Below are 22,295 nucleotides of genomic sequence, written 5' to 3'. Positions count from 1 at the left end.
TGAAACATATAGAAAACGTTTGCATTATTAAGATAGAATTGTGTAATATATTCTAGTTTAAAAAAGGTACATACTGTGACTATAATATTTCTGCCATTCCTACATCAAAGATATACATTTTTTTTTATAACTAAGTGCGAAAAGCAAGACAAAGGCATATTACTAGATTTCAATGAAATATGTACAAGAGAAAATAAAGCCCCCACCGCTGTTGTTCTGTGAGCAGGATTTTAAATGGTGCATGTCTGTTAAACTTTAATTCACTGACAGAGGCCAGTAACAGTAAGCCGTCCTAGTTAAGATTTCATTAAGAGTCAGGAGGGCAACAAAACTACGAAAATTACAGCCCAAATAAAATCTGATGGAAAGAAGCAGAAGCTTATATCTCCTCAGAGAAATAACAATGCAGTTGCCAGTATTCAAACCGCAGAAACAGGACCCATGGTGTCAGCCAAAATGAGCTGTTCTGCAATGAAACGACTGTTGGACTAGTCAATTATTAATTTATCCATCATCTACAGTGAGCTATGGGAGTGAGCTGATCTGAACATAAGTGAAACTGAGAAAAAAACAGGAGGTCAAAACCTAGTATGTGGCTGGACTATGTAAAGGCACTCAGTCACGTGGCATTCGGCCGAGCTCAGCTTCTCAGTCAGTCACAGACATTTGCTGTTATAGGGCTCGTCCTGCTGCTGCGGTCCAGCCAAAAAGAGGGGTTTGTTGTTAGTAAATATATGAGGTCCTTCACACAATGTGAACATCCTCCTTCAGCTTTTAGAAGCTTTTAAAGCTTTAGCTCACTATGAATCCTATAACTGGGTTTCTGGGGAGCTGTAGTGGATATTTTGTCACGCAGATGCATAGAAAACCAATTGGTTCTGTTATTGTAAAATACTGGGAGTTGAAAACTTTATGGTGCCAAAGAAGAACACGTTTACAATGTTTTTTTCTGGCTATCAAAAGTCATGTGAAAAACATCAAACATTATTTTTTCTCAAACAAAGAATACTGGCTTTTACTAAATGCTTTTGCTCAGTTGCTGCAGCTAAATGATAAAAGATTAAAGTAATGCTGAAAGGAGGACAATTTTACTGTACACAGTGGCCTCTGGTGTGGTCTGTACAGTATCTTCGTGAGCCGGAAGAAACTTTCATCACCAACCAAGGACTCTCACTTACAGACTTGCAAAAGAAGTCAAAGTGATGTATGTGTGCTACAATTCCTGTCTAAGAAAAGGAACAATTAAAATATTCCACTCATGCCACAGGCACAGTGTATTTTTTTATTATTGACCTACACTTCTATCTACATTTATTCACTCCACTACCATAAATGTGGAGCAGGAGCCCTGGGCAACTGACTGATAACACACAACTATTTTCATCACCTTGCGATGACACATTTTGCACCTGGTTAAGTACGATGAACTTGAAAAAAATGGGTTATTTTAGAATAAATGGTTTTGAGGAATTGTACTAGGAATGTAACACAAATGTAAGATGTATCATGGTTTATGAAAAGTTTTGATGAATAATTTACATATAGCTTTTACATGCAAACTTACTGTACTGAAATAACTAAACATTTATGCCATGGAGGTGGAGGAGGTGTTGCTTAGTTTTCCAAATCTATAACAGTTATCTGAAGACAGAAAAAGAAGAAGAACAACTTTCCTATGAAAATGTCAAAAGCAAAAACTAAAAACTGCAGGCTGTTGCCCTCCACAGTTAATGTACTCCATCACAAGAACAGTTTAAATGGATATGGGGACAGCACTGACCTGGATAGTCAGGAAAATGACAAGACTACAGTCATGGAGTAAAATACTGTCCTGGATTCCTCAGTTTTCTGGATTTATTATGTGCTAGTTAGTGCTTTATCATTCTTCACCAAGGAAATGCATTAAGGGTATACTGTGTAGGACACAGTGCAAAACGGATGGCCATTTTCTTTGAAAAATATCTGCACTCAGTCCGAGAATTTAAAACCTTTTGGAGGGGAAATTGAAAGCCATGGGGTCACCTTTGATGTACCTGGAAAGTATAGAGGAGAAACTGTCAAAAAACTGAAATGACGGACGCACACCGCAAGGAAGAGAAAGTCGTGGCTGAAGTGCCAAGTACAGACTAACTTAGAGTAGTATTTGTGGTTTATTTGATTTATTGGATTATAAAGCAAAGAAGTAATTAGTAGTGAGACAGAGACAGATCTGCAAAAATCCCTGAGAGATTTCCACATGAAATGAAAAAAATGTTATTTTTAGTCATTTCAATATCTTAGTGATAGTTAGTACCACTACTGCAAAGAGAGGCAAGCTGTTACATCTTTTCAAAACCATACATAAATCCCATGAGAGGGATTTCCCAGCCAAAAACAATGATCAAATCTCACTAAGGCATGAGGTGGCATCCACAGAATTGTAATAGTCTTGTTGGGAATAAAAACACACACACAACATGAAGGGGTTTATCAAGTAAGAATTAGACTGAAATCATGGCTGCTTTTAAGGACATTCAGTTATCCAGAAAACATATGACACAGAAATTTAAATAAATGTAAGAGAATTTCAAAGATCAACTGAGGGAAGATACTGCAACGAGCGTTTCTCACTCCAGCTGGATGAGTTGTGACGATCTGGCATAATTTTTTTAATCCTTTTCTATCAGTTATAACGCTTGTATCAGACCGGCATTTGAGGACACAAGCACAATAGAGACACAGCTAACACTATTTCCAGTGTAAGGCCATACAAGGGACAAAGTTAAATATCAAGGTGTTTTTTGTAGTATCACAAAGAAAATTATGTCCAGTTCTGACAGGTCTTGAATGGTGGTTATTTAGCTCTCCTTTGAAGAACAAATAGCTGAGTTTAGGTGTGATTAAGGGAGCTGTCACCTGAAATCAAAGAGTTTCTCACATGCCCACAGTTCTGTGTTGATTACTGACTCACTGATATGCTGAATGAACTGAATGTATAGCTCACAAGATCAGCTCTGTGACTACTTCCCGAGTGCAATTCAAGCTGTGACTGCTGTAAACTAGGCTGCAACACCAGGATCTGCTCTACTTTCAAAATATCCATTCAAAACTTCAGCATCATGGTTAGGACACAGAGGAACTTGGCAACTCATATTAAACAAGGCAAATTTATAATAAGTCATCAGAGTTTGACTTAGCTGAGCCTGTTGCCATGTACACATATTTCCTGTTGGCCCAGGTACGTGGATGTGATGGCACTGACTCCAAAATTGGATCATTTACTTACCTGGACACAGCAGCAGTAGAGAATGAAATGTTGACCCTTAAAATGACATACAGATGAAGTATGATGTGTCTGAGAGGAAGTGTGAGTTCTGTATACTGTCAGAGAAGCATCCCGACATAAGAACATAGCCTTGTTATTATCAGCGCTTTTGTGGGTCAACCTGTTTATGTAGGTCTGCATTGTTCTCATATGATGATCAAAAAGACTGAAATGAAAAGTACAAGTGCTGTACAGAATTAATAAACAACTAATTGTGTTCCTGAATCAAAATGTTTGCTCGTCATGCTAAGGTTTTGGGACATATATGAATGAATGACAGGGCTAAACGAGGCTATGGATTGAGCTTAAATTCCTCCTGGGATTCATCAGCTGCTTTTTTATCTTCTTCTGAATGAGATCCAGGTCTCCTCCTGGCAGCTAATTCAGACAGACTTTCTCTGTGCGGTTGAGTGTGTGAAGTGTCTCTCACCCGTTCTCTTCCCGGCCTTAGAAGCCAACAGCATGTGGGTGTGTTCAAGGTTGTTCAGCAAAGTCCCAGGTTTCATCCATGACATGGCATTAGCACACAGGACACCAAGATATCTGTGAGAGTACAGCGAGCAGCTGGACGCAGTGTGAGTGAATCATCTGGGCAAACCTTCACAAGACAGGATGACAGAGAAAAATGAAAGTGTTTCAGTGAAGGTAGAATTAAGTTAAATAAGGAAAAAAGCCATAAGAACCAGGAGACATGGAGTAGTTACTTGCCAAAATGGGCACTGGAATTAAATGTGAAAAATAACCCAGCAAAACTTAATGATTTACTGGATTAATTTAATTTTCTAATCAGGAAATTTAGAATTGAATCATTAGTAGTAATTTGTTTACTGTACTGTACCAGAGTTAGCTTAGAGCTCATTTTCATCTGCAGTCCCTTTAGTGGGTCAAGCACATAACAGTCAATGGTTACAGAGCTGAGAAGCTTCTAGCAGACCTTTTAATTGAATTGTTTTAGTGTATGGGGTGAAAAACAGACTATAGTCTATAACATGGTTGAATCTTTATTAATCATCTAAATAGACCTAGCCACAGAAAAAGTCTCCACTGCAAGGTCTGCTACAGAAGTATCAGTATTATTATACAAATTATAATTTAAAAAAACCAACAACTATACAGTCTCACAAATGATCAATAACTACTAGGTTATCTAGGATAAAAGGATAACATATTCTGAGATTAGATATTTAGACAGCCTCTTTCCCTCTCGTAACCTTATGAATCAGACAGAACTGAATTCTTAAAGGAAGTGAAAATTAAGTATTTCTATTCATTAAGACATAATCCCTGATGTAAACAAATACATAGTATACATTAATAGTATAAAGCATGATTATCACCTACAGTGACAGTTTTAAAGTTTATGTTGACAGGTTACCTTAATGTATCAACACTATTGTACATTATTCACCATATAATTCTTTAATGTTATATACCAAACAGGATCTGGCAGCAGTCTGTGTCACACAGCTAGTTGGGGAAAATCGAACAAGATAATTGGGTCATCAGCTGCAATGATTTGCTCTGGTCACAATGATCACACAGTGGCTGGGTTCCGACACCTTCCAGATGTCGAGACAAAGCCGACGGTTTCTCTCTCCTCTTAGAGAGCAGCGAGTTGACAGTGAGCTCAGGGTGTTATTTATAGAAACTGCAGGGGTGTAGAGGGTATTTGGCTGTCAGTGGGTTGAGGTGGCACCAGGGTTCAGTTCAGAGCAGCGCCGATCCATGATCACCTGCACGGGTGAAAGGCCGCTCACAAGCAAACACTCTGCTCTGAACAACCTTGTTTTACAGCCATCTCTCTAAAAGAAGATCTATTGTATTTGTTCAGTTTAAGAAACACTGAAGGGATAACAGTCCAACTATCTGCCAGTGGATGGCAGTGTTGACTGAGCCTGTTGTCCTGAGTTGGTGTCTGTGACATTCAAATATTCAAATTTAACCAATTTACCTCACTTCACTTGATTGGTTAAGCTGGATTGTCCTCACTTTAAGCCTGTGTAAGGACAAAGAAAACGATTTAGTTCTATTAAGTATTTCGACTGACTTTATAACAGAGGATAAGAAAAGCTTTATCCTTAAACCTTTCTCTTTTGTATGGGCCCAGTTAAAGCAACAGAAAACTGAGGAAAAGAAAAATAATTCCTTTGGTTGTCTCTTGTGAATGTATGCACCACTATGTCATGTGCAATAGAACAACAGAAGGGTCCAACATTATGCATATCCAAAGGCCCACATAATCTGTTGCTTTATGGCTGTGTGGATTAAGAAGCCATTTCATCCTGAGGTTAAGTTTACAGCATTCAGCTACTGGCTTTTTTGTATTTAGCTGAGGTTCACTTGGGATTGTACTGTGGTGCTTGTCTGTCTTTGCTTTACAAACCTACAACAGGTACATCTTAGTACATCTTTTCAACACTGTTTATCTCAGTGTTTCATGTCTGACAAGGTAACTGGAAACTTTGCATGGTTTCAAAGGTGAATCAGCTCTAACCGTAAACTGTGCTCACTACTTGGAGAGTAGCCTAAGCAAAGACACAAACACAGAACAAATAAACGGTATTGATCCCAGTCACCATTCCCCTTTTGATAGGTCGAATGAAGAATTTTAAACCAGACCTGTTAGCATAATATTCCCCTTACACCTACACAGATTTCAACATTATCACTGGCCATGTTGAAATTAGTTTAGTTAACTGACACAATCTGTGAAGTAAAACATTATATATGCCTACTTAATAAACTACACTTAAAATTTCTGAATGTGATCTTGATAGAAAAGTAAAAAATGTTAGTTAATAATGATTTGTACTACAGTAAATGACTTAAACAGACCCAACAAAGCAGCGTCTGATCCCATTATGTACAGTTAAATGATGCTGAAAGTTTGTGTTAGGCTTCTTGAGCATTTCATGTCAAGACTTCTTCACATTTATTCACAGAGCAGCAGAGGGAAAAAGGTGGTATGATGGGCTTCAATACTGATCAGCAAGCATTCGTCCAATTTAGATTGACATTGTGCCTATAAGGGCTGTTCTCCACTGCTGAGGAAGCACAAAATGTATCCGGAATAATTTGAGGAGAGCAAGGCACAGTCCAGTCAAACACTTACAGCCACGGCAGCAGGCTCTGCCTCTCACTTTAAAGACTCCTCTCCTTCTCTCAGGAAGCCAACAGCAACTGAAAAACCTGGGAACCTTTGTGTCTGGTTGAGTGCCGAGGAATGAGCCAATTATGTAGAGGTGTTTGTCAGGGGAGCAACAATCATGAAACAACTCACTACAGCAGCCAGTTTTTGGTAGTAAAACCTGCAGTGCTTTATTTTCCTCTTTGTAAAATAATTTGATATGCATTCTATGAAACCAAAACAACCCTTTTAATTAACCCATGTATTATCCAAAGATGTCACAAAATATGACAACTACAGCTCTCTAGTGTTACCTGATAAGATTGAACACATGTTCTATGTCCGACACAAGCTCTGTTTACCATTAAATAAAATTTAACCATTTAAAATGCTTTCAAACACCTTTACAGGCAAACAACATACCATGCTGTTGGACCTAGATGTGACAACAAACCAGCAGTGCTCTCTACTGGCAAAAGAAATAAAAGTTTGAATTCATTGACTCCCTGGTCTTCTCAGTAAACTGACTATCACATCTTCTTTCAGCATCAGTTAAATGGACATTGATTAATTGGTGGGACATATGCACAATAAAAAAAAGATTTCACTCAGTGCAATTTTTTTGCATTGTGATAAATGTATTTGTCACAATTTTAAAAAATAAAATAAAATAACATCATGCTAAAAAGAAACAGAAGACACTTAAGAAAAACACTGCATACTGTTCAAATTTGTACCATATCTGTTCTTCTATAAAACCCTTCAGTTAAACACAAATTACACATTTAAAAACATAGATTTTTTTATTTAAACTTACATGGTGATGAATTTGAGGCACACATATCTCATTTAATATATGTGGGACTATTGCTAAACAAATCCAAGAACTATTTTGACTTACATACAAAATTAAAATTGTTAGAAAGGTAATGTTTTTTTCAGTAAATCCACTGAGTGTAACCTCAGGCTACTGAAAAAGGTAAGTTTGTCTTGTGCATCACATACCCTTCCTACCAGAGGAGAATTAGATTTTTCAATTAAATTAATTTTCTTCATGTTGTGAGGTGTTGTGAATCCTGTTTTGATAAGTCAGTTAATGAAATTCATGTGCAAGCACACACAGTTATCTGAATTGTGGTTGTCCTTTAGAGCATGACCAGTTCATGGCTGTCTAAAAGAACCCAGATACCACAGGAAAGAGTAAACAGAAAGTTAGTCATTACAATCACAGATGTGATTAGGAAATGGACCTCTGGAACTGACCTCATCCTGCACTGTCAAATAAGTGAATAAAAGTAGCATATCAGTTTTTATCAGGTTTTTTGCAGACAGTATAAGCCTAATAATAACTTGGATTTATACAAATATAAAAGGGATAGCTGGTATTAATAGTTAGTTAACTATACTCTATGATTATGTTATATTAGGTATGCACTACAGAGTATGAGGTAACACACAGCCCGCCCCCCTCCTAATATAACCCCCTTTTCTAAACAGGTAATGTATACAAAGTCATATTCTTTCAGTTAAGGATCTAGTGCACTGGGTTCATCTTATCTCTTTTGCACTGTATATCAGTTACAATCTACAGTAAATGCACTCAGTGACAGAACCCTGACTTTACTGAACACTACAGGCTACTTTCACTGGATCCCATATTAGATTGATAATACAGGATGTGTGTGATAAGTTAAGAATAAATGGGAGTACCATGTGTCATCATTAGATATTTCTATAAAGTAACATTATTACCATACTGACCCAATAGATAGTATGGCCTCATTTTAAAGACTTTATATTAATGGAACTATTAAGGACATTGGATTATGGATTTTAAATGATCACAGTTGATATAAATGATAGCCAGAGTAAGGTCCTCAAAAAGATTTTTTTTTAAATACTAGCAACATTCTGCACAAGCCTAATGGGAATGAATGGGTTAATTGTACACATTCAGTGGACTTCACTTTGAAAAAGGTTTGGGGGCTTGGCCGACTTTCCATTCAGTGTACAAGCAATTGCACAAGGTTTGGTCATTCAGTAATTCACAGCCTGTCCACCTTAAATCAAGATCTCTCGGGTTCAAGGTAAGCAATATATTTTAAGATCAAAACACTAACAATTACATTTTTCTGGGAAAACCCCCCAACATTTTTAATAAAGCATCACATTTTTACACCATTCTGTGAGAATGTCTGAGAGTGAATTTACTGAGTGATATCAATACTCTATTCACAGCTGTTATGCGAACCATTGTGCTGTTGGTGTTGTGGGTACTGGGAACATCACTGGTGTTGTCAGACCCCGACACAGCCGGAGACAAGGCAACCGAAGAGCCTATTCCATGTTCTAAGGGATGCTCCTGTATGCACGATGAATACAGCTTGGAGCTCAACATGTACTGCAGTGCTCGAAACTTCACACAAGTCCCATCTGATATGCCGCCATCCGCTCACTCTCTCTGGCTGGATGGCAACTTATTCCCCTCGCTCCCAGCATCGGCTTTTAAGGATCTTACAAATCTGGACTTTTTGAATCTGCAGAGTGGCCAGCTGGCGACTCTTGACCCTCAGGCTTTTAAAGGTCTTCGTTCACTAGCACACATTCACCTTGAGCGCAATCGCCTGCGGGCATTACCGGGTATTATCTTCCAGAACACACCTAACCTTGCCTCACTTAGTCTGCATAACAACCATCTGATTCGTGTTGAGGAGAGACTGTTTGCTGGACTTTCAAACATGTGGCTTCTGAACCTAGGGTGGAACTCACTAGCAGTTTTACCTGAGACAGCATTCCAGGACCTGACAGGTCTACGAGAGCTTGTTCTAGCAGGGAATAGACTTGCTTACTTACAACCACAGCTCTTCCAAAATCTTGCTGAGCTTAAAGAGTTGGATCTTACTGGAAATTATCTCAAAGTCATCAAGGCTAACGTGTTTGTTAAACTCACTAAACTACAAAAGCTTTACCTGGCCCAAAACCAGATCGTGACAGTTGTTCCCAGAGCCTTTGTAGGCATGAGGTCGCTCAGATGGCTGGATCTCACAAACAACAGACTGACTGCACTTCACGACGACACTTTCTTGGGCCTGCACAGTCTTCATGTGCTGCGTCTTTCCAACAACTCTATCACTGGAATTAGGCCCAGGACTTTCCGCGATCTGCAGTACCTGGAAGAACTACGACTCAGCTACAACAGGATCAGAGCCCTGGGCGAGAGGATCTTTGAAGGCCTTAGTCATCTTGAGGTCCTAGAGCTAGAGCATAATAACTTGCAGGAGGCACAAGTTGGTAGTTTCACAGGCCTGTCTCATGTGGCTGTTATCAACCTGTCCGGAAGCTGCTTCCTCAGTCTACCGGACCAGATGTTCAAGGGCCTGTCGAAGCTTCACAGCCTTCATCTAGACAGAGGCTGTCTAACAAGAATCACAACTCAAGCATTCACTGGACTGTCTGGTGTACGGAGGCTTTTCTTGCAACACAACAACATCTCTACAGTGGAACGCCAGAGCTTTGTGGACCTGGTAGGCCTACTGGGACTAGACTTGAGTTATAACAAGTTGGAGGTTCTCCCAACCAACACATTTTCTGGTCTAAAGAATTTGGAGTACTTGCTATTGTCCAACAATGAATGTCGACAGTTTTTGCAAAATGGCACAAAGCAGTTACTTCCAAGGCTGCGCTATCTAGACCTGAGAGCTAATGCCTTGACAAGCATGGTACCTGATTTCTCAGAGAATATGGAAAAACTTTTGTTGTCTGGGAACCGGTGGAAATGTGACTGCGGTGCCCTCCCACTCAGAAACTACAGCTTGAGGAATCCACTGGTGATACCTCGGCAAGTGGAGACCCACGCAGAGAGTGAAGAGCCTGACACTACTATCACCATATACAACAACATTACATGCACCAGCCCACCACATCTAGCTGGTATGGACCTACGGGATATTGACAATGAAGTCTTCCAAACCTGCTAAGCAGACACAAACATACATGATTACATAATTGAGTGGTACACAGGACAGAGTATTGCAGTATTGTCAGATAATATTTTTAATAATGTAACTAAATGTTTCAAATTTCAAGTTCAAAACTGTAATACTGATGTAAGATTCAGTTTCATATTTCACGTTGACTATTAACAGAAAAATTGCTGTCATCATCTTTACAGAAAATATGTTTCAAAACATACACTTAAAGGATGCTAAGATGTTTTTCATTTTAAAAAACAACAACAACCGACCACTTTTAATTTCCTTCTGTTTTATGGAGTTTTGCGTTAATAGTGACTGTGTAATTGTGGGAAAATGCGACTATAGTGGGTAAACTGCCACCTCTTTAAAGAAAATAGAATTTTATTCAATCCTCAAAAAATACTTTGAGAAAATTCAATTTATACTGACATTAGAGAGTAAGAGGGACTGTATATATCTTAGTTTAGGGATTTGATCTCTTAATATGGAGACAGTTTTGCATATATATGCAAGTATATAAAAAAAACAATGAATGGATTTAAATGTGATATATTTTAATATATTTTAAAATGTATTCTATTCCTCTATATGCTATCATGTATAAACCATTTGGACCTCCCTTCATGCTCTTTAACACACAAAGTATCAAATTTACATTGTTACAGAATGCCACTTTCATTGCTGTGATCATGAGCATTTTAGGACAGTGAAAATTGTGATAACAAGAAAGAAAACTGGAATAGACCAGTAATCTGAAATGGATGGATGAAATGGTTAATGTTAATAAGAGGAACAAAACTAAAATGGCAAATTTAAGACATCAAGGCATAATAAATGATAATTTATGTGACGGGTGGATGTCCAAAAGGTTTGGCAAAAAATTACAGACAGGAGGAATTACGAATTTGTGTACAGCTGGTGTCTTCATGAAATGCTTGTTACTTTTAAGTAGTTTGAACTGTTAGGAAATTGTCTAAAAAGTGCAATAAATTGATTGAAACATGTGTGCCTTCTCTTTATTTAAAATATTGTATGTATTATATTTTATGTGTTTCATCATGTATTATGTAAATGTATTATAAGAGCTTTTACAATACCACCATGATTTTAACCTTTGCCATCCGATTTCTTGGAGCCAGAAGTGACCATATTTGGACGAGAGGGTGGAGCTGGCCTCAACACCTGCTAGCTTGGTTAGCACGATCTTTCACTAGTAAAAAAAAAGACTTAAAACTATTTAAACAAAATGTACAGAGCGTTACCAGAAAAAAAAACTTAAGATACAACTCCTTAGAAGGTCTTTTAGTACAACCAAATGTGGAATAAGACTTTTTGGGCGACCAAAATGTTACAATTAACTTTAATTATGGGGGATAGTAGCACGGCATTTGTACACTGGTCAGTCAAACAGTTGGCTAGTCACGAAGCAGCTACAAAAGATGAACAGGTATGAATTTGACACTAGCTAAGCATGTTCAAGAGGATTTACTGAAGTATTTGTAAACACTTGGGTATATTTGTCCAGACTGAGTTTATCAACCTACCTCGGGGCATGTCCCTTTCTCTGTATGTGTGTCATGAACAGCCAGAGCACCGTGTTTGTAACCTAATTGTTTGTCCAGGTGTAAAAACGCTTCCCTGTGATTTCACGTGCGATATTTCGGACAGCACCTGAAGGCAACACTGCATTGTTGACAGGCTCACGTGCCGCACATAGAAGCGTTCTGTTGCCAGTGGTAACCAAATACGTTCCTCACAGTAATGTAAAACACGTTTGTCTTACTTTAAGGCTTATTTATGTCCGCTGAAAATGGAGCTGAATCCCTGGAGTTCAATTCTGGAGAAAGTGAAACCGCATATACCGACCATCGACTTTAATTCTTTATTGGTAGGTTTCTTTATTCCTAATTCATTTTAATGAATTAAGTTAAGTAGATAACACCAAACAATGTTACGTCTTTACAGTCCGAGGATGAAGGGATGGTCACAATATTTCAAAGACCAGCTGGTCTTTCCCTAAAGGTCCCTGAAGACGTCCAGGAGGATAATTTCCCCATGGAAGATGATGAACTGGAGGTTATTCAATTATATTTTTTATTTTGTATTGTTTTCTAATAATGCCATGAGCTACTGACCTGACATAAAGTGGTTGTCTGTGTGTTTGTGTGTGTCCAGGAGTTGTTGAAACCTTTTTCACAGACATGCTGGTCAGAGGAGAATTGCAGCCAGAGTCTGAAGTTGGATGATGATGAAATTGTAGAAAGCACCACTGTAACTCATTGGGGTACACAACAGTCTGGCACTGATATTGAGGTGGGTTATATATTCATCTGCAGTCACTGTTATGATGAGAGTAAAGCACTGTAAAGCCTTGATACATTAAATAGTAATCATTCCCTTTCATTCATTTTCTATGTCCCTGTTAAAGGCAAATGAAAAGAAAATAGTGGAGTTGAACAGAGCCAAGCTGGATGTCTCTTTAAAATCAAATGGGAACAACAGTAAATCTGATAAAGGTTTTGTCGTTCTCTCATTTGCGGTGAGCTTGTTAAAGTAATAAAAATAATCTTTGCCAGTTGTGGTTGATCAGTGTAAGCATTCTCTATTCAAAAATACCCTTTTTTAACACCTTTACATACAGAAGCTTGACCAGTGGGATTTGGATGATGTCCTCCAAAATCTCAAACAGGATACGGTGCCTCTACAACAAGGTGTGTCAGGGGAACTTCCAAAACTACATGCAGGTAAGTAATTACACACCATCCATGTAGAAATAGTGATCAATAAAGGGTTTGTGGATGGTTATCTACCTATTGTTTTATGTTGAATTTGTGAATTATGAATTTACTTGTGTCTATAGTTTCAAACCAATTTCTCTTCATAGATGGTGACAAGGACAGGTCACAGGGGGATATAATGGAGAAGCTAGTTGCTTTCTCCAAAAACCAGTCTGCATCAGATCTTGTGACAAGTTATAACCATATTAGGTATGTTAAAATGACACAGAAAGTTTTGCAACCAAGTCCCTAAAATAATAATAATGATGATCACCTGTTTCCTACAGACAGAATAATGTGTGCAACAAATCATTTGAAAGCATGGCAGCAAAGTTGCAGTTGAGCCACCAGGAATGTCCCACAGTTTATATTGACTTGCGCTGCCCTGATCCTTCAATAAAACCACCAAGAACATCCCCGAAGCTTTCACCAGATTACAAGTCACCAGCCAAACACAACACTCACCCGGAAACACCACCTGCAGAGAAACCCAATCTTAAAGTGCATGTTGGATCACAGGCAGGGGACAGGTAAATATATTCTGCACTAGAAACATTTGTTATGATTCACATTTAAGTACATTGTGTTCCAGTTCATATTGTCATTTCTTTGCTTCCAGAGAAGTGACTGGCAAGAGTATGTTGCTTCAGAAAATAAGAGAGATGAATGGAAATGGAAATAAATATCCCAAAGCACCAAAGCAGCAGAGGTATGTATTTCTTTCTTTATACATTCAGCACATCATTGACAGTAAGCTAAATTAACCATGATGATACTCTTGTTAGAGACCAGCAACAGAGAAAGCAAGTGAAGCAGACATCACAACGTGAACAACACCAGCAAATTCATGAGGAGCTGAGACTACATCGTCCGACTAAATCGGTCAGAGAAAAGCAGCCAGCTGCTGAAAAGACTGATGTTCTGTATGATTTTGTAAGTTACCACAACACTCAAAATGTACAGTACTTTAAAAAAGTGCCTACACTTATTATGGCTTGTTTAACAGGAAGCGTCTTATCTCCAGCCAATCAGTACTCTTCCAGCAGATATTGAAAGTAAAGGGTGCATGCAGCTTATTGTCAGCCTCTCCAGTCCTGGTATGGCTGAAAGCAGATCTCACGGAAAAAGAAAATATCTGGATCCTGTAACCAAAGCAAATGTGTACAACACTCTTGTGGCTTGGTGTCTGTCTCTGGTTAGTGAGCAATGGCTTATCTTTCCTAACATATGCCAAAGTTTGTTATTAAGGCTGAGTTTGTGCCTCACCGTGTCAGTAACACTTGTTTATGTGTGCTAGGTTGGTCCAGACCCTCGTCATGATGAAGACGGAGTTGATGCAAAGGTTCCATTCTGGGTTGCAGGACTCCAGCAGCTGTGGACTGAGGACGGGCTAGCTTTGCATGTTTTAGCTGTGGCTCGTCAAAGTTATACACCGAGGGTGAATAATAAAGAAACAAAAACACACTTCAAGTTTAGGCTTCATAATGTCTAATGATTTGTGTGCTGATGCTGTTTTTTCTTTTTGTTTGATTTGCAGAAACGGGACACAGACATCCATGAACCTTTCTATAAACATGTCTGCAGATTCCTCTCTGAGACCTCTCTCACTTCAATTGCGCACTGGCTACATCCAACCTCACCCATCTACCTGCCTTCTCTTTATTTAAATTGTTTTATCTCTGCCACCTCAAACAAAAAGGTGGTTTGCTGCAGAGATTTCACATATTTCCAACCGCTCAGATGATTTTGCATTCTGTTGACTGTATTTTGTTGCCTTGGCTTTGTATTTCAGGTTATAGATAGGACATTTGGTCTCAGTCCAGGGTTTTACTGGCAGACTGTGGAAACTCAGGAGTGTGTTTGTAAGGGGAGAGAGACCACACAAGAGCTGCACACAGAGGTGAGCATGTTGTCCTTCAGCAGTGCAGTAGTTTTACCTTGTCAATAGTTGTTCCTTTTCAACAGCTTCCTGTTGATCTCAGGAAGGAGTCACAGATATAGCGGCAACTGATTTTATGCTAACTTTCCCTTCGTGTTTTACTATAGGTATCATTCACTCTGTGGTGTGCCCTTTCACTACTTCCCATCTTAACACACTATACCCTCCAGCTTGTCCTTGACTCAGGACTCGATGTGTGTGGTCTGCGGCTCCTTTATCCACCACAGGGGGTCCTGAGTAACTGTACTGGTAAGAATACCTGAAGCCATTTGTTATAAAAGTACTCAGTAATTTTCCTTATGGCTTATTCATCTGGTGTACATGACACTCTGGATCTCACTCTATTCCAGGATCCTTGTCACATCAAATCAAAGCAAATATCTATACAGAATAGAAATAAAAACACTCAATCTGATTCTTAGGTGCTGAAGCAGTTATCCAAAGTGCCGAGACCACCAAGCCGGTCCTTGCTCTTGCTGTTCGGGGCCCTCATGCCCACTCAGTGATGAAGGATTTAACCAATTCTTTAGATTCAGTGCTGCTCATGAAGACAGATCCACCTTCTAAAAACCTAAACCACTGCAGAGGTCAAGGATCTCCACTCTTGTACTCCCCTCAACTGGCCAGTCAAGTCCACAGGGAGCTGTGCTTGTGGTTTTCAGGACGGCTTCGAGGAGGAAGGCCAGACGATCACAGGCAGCTTCTGAATAAGTTTGTTTTCAAATTTCCAAAATTCCAAAATTCATTCAACAGTGTAGTTTTTTTTTCTTCAAACTTTTAAATGTATTATTAGACTATGTTGACCAATTATTTGATCAACAATTAAAATAACTGACACTGATTTTGTATTATAATATAATATTTACACTTAGTCACTTTAAGCAAATGAATGAATGGCTCTCTTTTGTTAGTAGGGTTGACAGAGTCGGACGCAGCATGTCCAATGTAAGATCATCCGCCCTTCTGTGTGCTACAACTAAAGGTACTGTAACTCAGAGAGGAGCTAAAACTGTCTCAAGTGGGACACTGTATTCTGTCCATATTTAATTTTTAGCTCACATCTTAACTGCCCCAAGTGCAATTTTGTTTGTTTGAGGATTTATGTTTTTTACCTTGAGTGGAGTTGCTAACCTACCCATCTCTCTCCCTCTGCACAGGCGACATGCTTCTTGTGGTATCACCTATTGTCCCTCTGTGTTGCCACGCCCTAGTGTTGGCTGTATGCGAGCGCAGAGGCTTCAGCCTGAGAGGGCTGCAGAGGCTGCAGCTGCAAAGTAGTGGAGCTGCAGTCCTGGGACTCAGCAACCAGCAGGTAAAGAAGTGTTTGACAGAATAACATAAAAGAATTATTGAACCTCACGAATCAAAGTCAACAAATTACGATATGTTTTATTTGAATTGCTTTCCAGGGAAGTTTGCCATTTTCTACAGAAAACAGAGGTGTAAAGTAGAATGGATTTTGGTAGAACTTAGGAGTGACTCTTGTTAGGACATTTAGGCTATATCATAATAGAAAATGTAGCTTCAGCTGCTATCTAAGTAAATGTATTTAGATGGTGATTTTTGATGCATTTAAATGTTTCTTGCTGTGGCCAATGTTCTGTATTTTTTACCCCACTCTTAAATCCAGTATGTGTTTTCTCCAGGCCCTTGTGTATTGCAGTCCACCTACTGTAACTCTACATCAGGATGAGCCAAAGTTGCCCAATCACTGTCTGGTGTTGATTCTCAGGAAAGAAAATGCATCGTGTCACAGTGTTAATCTGCCAGCAGGTCTCAAATTTCATCTCAGTTTATAGCATCATTCATTCTAGTTAATTATATGAAAAGAAACCAGACTAAAAGTTTACAGCCATGCCAGCAGCTCTGTGAGACATAACAAGACACAGCAGTGCTGAAAGCTAAATGCTAAGTCATTATGCTAACATGCTGATAATTAAAATGCTAACATGCTGATGTTAAGCAAGTTATGCTAAGGTGTAACATTTGCTGATTAGCACATAATACAAAGTACCGGTGAGGCAGATAGGAATATCATCAGTTTTGCTGGTATTTGGTCATAAACCAAAGCTTTGGACAAATTAAAAATATCAGAGGATAAAGCATGAATGTTTGTGCCATGGCGATGCATCTAACATTTCTTGTGACATTTCACAAAAAACAAAACACACAAATGTGAACTTCATCTTAAGTCAGGAATTCACCAAAGTCATTAGTTATTATTATCTAGAAACTGCAGATAATGTGCAAAGTCTGCATTCATTGCAGGGCTGTTTTAATATGTTTGTATACTTGCCATATTGTTTCAGCCATAATGAGAGAATTCAAGGCACAACAGTTTCTGGGTTGCATCCGCTCCAGACGTGATGATGGTCAGGCTGTGGAGCCAAGCTTGTGCTTCCATACTGTGCCTTACAACAGTCACCTGTTTCATATCTTTGGTAAGCACTGTGAATTGAGTGTAAATAAAGATTCTAGTGGAACATCTTCTACTGATTCCCCTCATGTTTTTGTATGCACACTTGCTTTCTTAATAGTTAAGTGTATGTGGGCAGTGCCAAATCCTTCTGATGTGCTCCTGCTCCGGCAGAAGTGTCCATTCAAGTCTGACATGGGCCAGGTAGTTATTTTGACCCTGTGCGGAAAGGACATGAGTCAAGGCCTGAACCTCCTACACATACTGCTGACAGAAAGGCCACAAGGTGGGTGAAGGTCCTATGTTTTTCTCTAGTACAGCCTGTCCTGGGAGCAGCAGCAAATAAACAAACACGCTGTCAAATACACAAATCAGCCCACACAGTTCAGTGAGTGGGCAAATGAATGAGTATATGAGTGAATTATTTTATGCGTCCAAGTGGTGTTTAGCACTAAAAAGAAAGAAATATTGTTCCACTCACAACAAACTCATTGTAATGAAGAACCTGCAAATAATATAACCCAACTGCTGTCAGAAAAATCTATTAACGTGTAAGAAGAGGAGTGGAGTGGTGAATTAATGTATTAAAAAACTCACTGACACAACTTTTGTTTCATTAATAAGACATTTCTTAATAAGGAAAGACCAAAAGCATACTAAAACAAAGACAAAATGTTAACCTGTATCTGGCATTTCATGAGTATTACACCAGAATTCTGTTACCATACCTCTCTGCTTATGTTTTCTTTTTTTTCAGCGTTCGAACTGCTTGGCCTGAAGTGGCTGCCTGTGTTGACTCGACTTCAGGCCCAGGAACTGAGTCCGTATGAGGTTGGAGAGCAGCTCTACCATGGCAGTCTGCACAGTCTGATGTCATCTTCTGCACTAGTGTGCGCTCTCAGACGAGTGGATGCTTTTGCTTCACTGCAGAAGCTCCTACAGCACGATTGTCATGGTGACCTGAGTGTCCTGATGTCACCCACACCTGAAGTGGCTTTCAGACAAGCCTCCCTCTTCTTCTTTGACCATGAAATGATTCCTGGTAAGTTTGCTGAACTAGGGATGTTCTTGTTTGATGGATTTTAGCACCTTATAAAAGCAGCAAATGATAAATGTGATGTACTCTGAATATTTTCAATGATACTGTAGAGCAGAAACAAGTGAACTTTCTGTTCAGATCCACAGATGCTGCTCACTGTGTTCCTCTTCAAACCGAGCGTCTGGAATCACACTCTGGCTACAATACTCCGCAAACTCCAGCAGAGCGGTCTAATGTTGGTGGGCCTGCAAGTAGCGACTCTGGACAAAAGTGATGCTAACTCACTGCTGTCTGCAGAAAATGTAACTTAAAGCGTATTATTAAAAAATTAGACCTATTTGTGCAAACTATGCCTTGAGAATTCATATAGTGTTGCCTTGTTCTGTGCAGGACACCTCAGACTTGGAGGCCCGTGTGCAGTTCCTGTGCTCTGGCTGGTCATTGGCTGTCTGCCTCAAAGGGGAAAATGCTGTGCAGAGGCTTCTGGACATGCTGGGCCAGGAGGACTCATCCCTGTGGACGGCCTGCTATGGTATGGCTCATACATACTATGATATCTACAGTAAGATCAGTGCCCTGCACCACGTTCCTGAAGTCTGAATCCATAGAGATCAACCAGTAAATCAACAATATAATTGCAGTGTACATGTCAGTTTAAAGGTCAATAACAAAATGTCACAGGATCGGGAACCTATCAGAGAGCAATTCAGGATGTCAAGAGGCTTTTCCCAGAGGGGCTCTGCTGTGCCTTTACCAGCACAATGAGACAGGAGCAGGTATACATGTCACACACAGCAACAAGACTTCAAACTTATGAGAAGTTGTCACCTGCACTGCTTTATGTTTGTTCTTGATTTCTTGTTTCAGATACTTAGCCTGTGTTCAGACCCTTTAGCCTCTGTAGTACGTAAGCAAAGCTGCACATTGGCCCCTGCAGCCAAGGAAGGTCTGTCACCTCTGATGGCGTCAGGACCAAATGGAGGTTTGGACAAACAGACAATATACCATATGTGTATTGGTAACTTTAATTTACACTCTGCAGACCCATTATATGGCCTGTGTTTAGGTTGCATGATTTAATCATCTCTAAAACAAAAATGGTTCACTTTAGATTACTCAATCATTTATTGGGACTTTGATGTTGAAACATGACTCCAGATGACCTTTTTAGACTGTGTTGAAAACAAATGTCCTGTGTGGCTTGTTATTGGTACCAGGGACCCTGATAAACACTGCTCTCTTGCAAACAACATGTCTGTTGCTACCCATAAATGCATCAACACTCAGCCAAGAACCATCCCAGCTGGACATGCTGGAGCAGCTGTTGAGGTCAGGCTGCCATCTGGTGGCAGGGAGATTGAGCATACTGGATATTGAGCAGAAGCAACACATCGCCAGGACACTGAAGCGATTATCAAGTGAAGACGAGAGGGTGAGGAGTGTGGCTTTTAAATAAGCTTTAGAGCTTACATTGTTCTTCAAACACTGCAATCAGCAGTTGAGTATCACTTATCTCTTTGTGTCCTTAAAAGGTGGCTCATCTTCACTTGACCCCCTGCCTCATTATTGCTCTTCAGGGGGAGAAGGTTGTGACCTGCATTAACTTGATTATCCAAAGGTATGGAAAAAAATAACTCAAACCTTGAGTGAATGCATTTAGAATATTTGCTTTTGAATAATCTTTCCCTTTTTCCTGTGAATTTTGCTGTTACAATAGTATTTACAAGGAAAGGTCAGACCTACAGAAAGTGGGGGAAATGATGATCTACCCAGAAAGTGAGAAAGAGGTAAATCATGAATATAAGTGAGGTTTTGCTCTAAGGCTACAAGACTAAAACAAGTCAGGAGTCTTTAGCTGCTTTTTGGGAATCAACCAAGTGTAATGATTAAGATCTGTTGTATTGCTATGAATGTGTTAAGTTGGTGCTTCAAGTATTGCTTGTTTTGCTGTTTGCTAACCACCACCTTCAGAAAATCTTTGTTGTGTTTTCTCCACCAGGCTGAACAGCTGATCTGCTACCTGTTTGATGCCTTGTCTCCTGAGAGCTGTTACACCATTGTACCATAAAGTTAAAATGTGTGAAGATGTGCATACACATTTTACAAACATTAAGTAATAATCTGTTGCATTTTACCAAGATGTCTGCTCTGAAATATGTAATTCATATTTCCAGTTTAAAAAAATAAATACATGTTTTAGATAATATATTTTTTCAAGTCGGTGTAATGCAGTTTTCTTTCTAAAAATCACTTTCCTCTCCTTCAGATGTCCACTCGACTTTTTAGGCACCAGCAATCTTCTAAAAGCTGTTCTGTAGGTTGTGTTTGAGACAAAAAGTATTCACACATTTCAGATGAAAAATTATTTTAATTCTCAAGATGATAAAAAATAATTTTGTGAACTCTGTAAACCATTGCATAACTGTAGTGTAACAATTTAACAAGTGTTAACAAACTAGTAATACACTACAGAAAATATGCGGTACACAATCCTCAACATAGAAAAGAAAAACCTAGTATTCTAAGACTTGCACCTATTTTTGTGTTCACAACACAAAAAATATCAATATACCAACAGAATAATTCCTACGATTATCAGTAGAGAATTTCCTACATATTCATACAGCTTGTCACAAAATAAGGGACGTTTTTAAATCTATAAATAAGGTCTAAACCCACTGACATTAAGTAAATCCATGAAATGCAATTTCCTCAGATTTAACACATTCTCTATTGAATCGCTGTATTACCCTGAGAAAAATACATTTCCTTCCTTATTTTCCTCATTATACTGACAAATAGAAACTTGAAAACTTGCATTTGTTTTAGTTCTAATAAATTTTTATTGAATAGCAGTTCACAACTAGATGCTACATCATAATGGATTAACTGCGCTCCATAATATTCCAGTGACCTATTCATTGAATATCTAATTTAGAACAATACATTCAATATTTCAGGGCTTCAATGTTAAAATAACATTTCTACTGAAATGTTCTACAGTATATGGAACAGCTGGTTCCACATTGATTATTTACTTTTGACAACACTTGTTGTACTAGTATTTTACTTAATTTGAAACAGCTCCATACATCATACTCATATACATGTACAAGATTGCATAAATCTTCAGGCTCCATTTTCATAATATTAAAACAAAGACAACACAACAACTAACAATAATGCAAAGTAGATTAAACGATTCCAATGCAGAGCATAATGATACATCTATTACAGTTCATTTACAAGATTCTTCCTATTTGGTGCTTTTCCTTACAAACAATTGATTTTTTGGTGCCAAATGACTAATTGAGATCAAAATTGTGTATTCAATGGTAGTAATGGTGGTAAGTATTGCTGCGGTTTCTTTGATGGTATGGCAAATACAGAAGGAGATAGACAAATATCCGTAAATTATTATGTTTGCCTTATCCTGTGGAACAGGTAAAGCAAATCGTATTTGATTGGTTGTTTTCCTTTCAGCTCAAGTGGCCTGAATACAGAGGATCATTCAGCAATCACATTGTAGTCTACAAAAAGTATTTTAAGGCACTGGACTTTTAATTCTAATTAAATATGTTATATTTTGTCATTTGACTGAGAACAGACACTGCCTCAGGGAAATATTCTCTTGATACCAATCAAAATTATGTAATCATAAAAGGCACAAATGTTACTGTAATTGGTCCGTTACAGATAAATTTAACAAATCTGAAGAA

The 22,295-nt window shown here is 38.7% G+C and overlaps 2 protein-coding genes across 2 annotated transcripts; both read left to right on the top strand.

The window, feature by feature from the left end:
- Positions 1 to 8,424: 8,424 nt before the first annotated feature.
- Positions 8,425 to 11,409, top strand: igfals (insulin-like growth factor binding protein, acid labile subunit). The gene is made up of 2 exons (XM_062438027.1): positions 8,425 to 8,518; positions 8,670 to 11,409. Exon 2 carries the CDS (start codon positions 8,675 to 8,677, stop codon positions 10,406 to 10,408), a length of 1,734 nt encoding a protein of 577 aa, XP_062294011.1. The 5' UTR covers positions 8,425 to 8,518; positions 8,670 to 8,674; the 3' UTR covers positions 10,409 to 11,409.
- Positions 11,410 to 12,254: 845 nt separating this feature from the next.
- On the top strand, positions 12,255 to 20,793 carry LOC133998955 (dynein axonemal assembly factor 8). The gene is made up of 30 exons (XM_062438018.1): positions 12,255 to 12,293; positions 12,371 to 12,481; positions 12,581 to 12,718; positions 12,834 to 12,944; positions 13,047 to 13,149; positions 13,290 to 13,392; positions 13,470 to 13,712; positions 13,802 to 13,891; positions 13,968 to 14,115; positions 14,189 to 14,377; positions 14,480 to 14,620; positions 14,720 to 14,881; positions 14,975 to 15,082; positions 15,229 to 15,370; positions 15,544 to 15,832; positions 16,036 to 16,103; positions 16,279 to 16,433; positions 16,768 to 16,894; positions 17,431 to 17,562; positions 17,659 to 17,823; positions 18,295 to 18,579; positions 18,715 to 18,878; positions 18,967 to 19,108; positions 19,258 to 19,352; positions 19,444 to 19,558; positions 19,794 to 20,008; positions 20,109 to 20,194; positions 20,294 to 20,363; positions 20,576 to 20,639; positions 20,686 to 20,793. Exons 2-30 carry the CDS (start codon positions 12,386 to 12,388, stop codon positions 20,691 to 20,693), a joined length of 3,954 nt encoding a protein of 1,317 aa, XP_062294002.1. The 5' UTR covers positions 12,255 to 12,293; positions 12,371 to 12,385; the 3' UTR covers positions 20,694 to 20,793.
- Positions 20,794 to 22,295: the final 1,502 nt, after the last annotated feature.

Source organism: Scomber scombrus, chromosome 18, assembly GCF_963691925.1.
Source record: "Scomber scombrus chromosome 18, fScoSco1.1, whole genome shotgun sequence".
In the NCBI taxonomy this organism is placed as follows: domain Eukaryota; kingdom Metazoa; phylum Chordata; class Actinopteri; order Scombriformes; family Scombridae; genus Scomber; species Scomber scombrus.
The sequence above is the reverse complement of the archived record's forward strand: the minus strand, read 5'-3'. Positions and strand labels throughout refer to the sequence as shown.

Excerpts from the sequence above, each read along its gene's own strand:
- igfals (XM_062438027.1), top strand. The coding sequence starts at position 8,675 with ATGCGAACCATTGTGCTGTTGGTGTTGTGGGTACTGGGAACATCACTG.
- LOC133998955 (XM_062438018.1), top strand. The coding sequence starts at position 12,386 with ATGGTCACAATATTTCAAAGACCAGCTGGTCTTTCCCTAAAGGTCCCT. Across the intron at positions 12,945-13,046 it reads TTGTCGTTCTCTCATTTGCG|AAGCTTGACCAGTGGGATTT; the intron begins GTGAGCTTGTTA and ends CTTTACATACAG. Across the intron at positions 19,559-19,793 it reads GGCGTCAGGACCAAATGGAG|GGACCCTGATAAACACTGCT; the intron begins GTTTGGACAAAC and ends TATTGGTACCAG.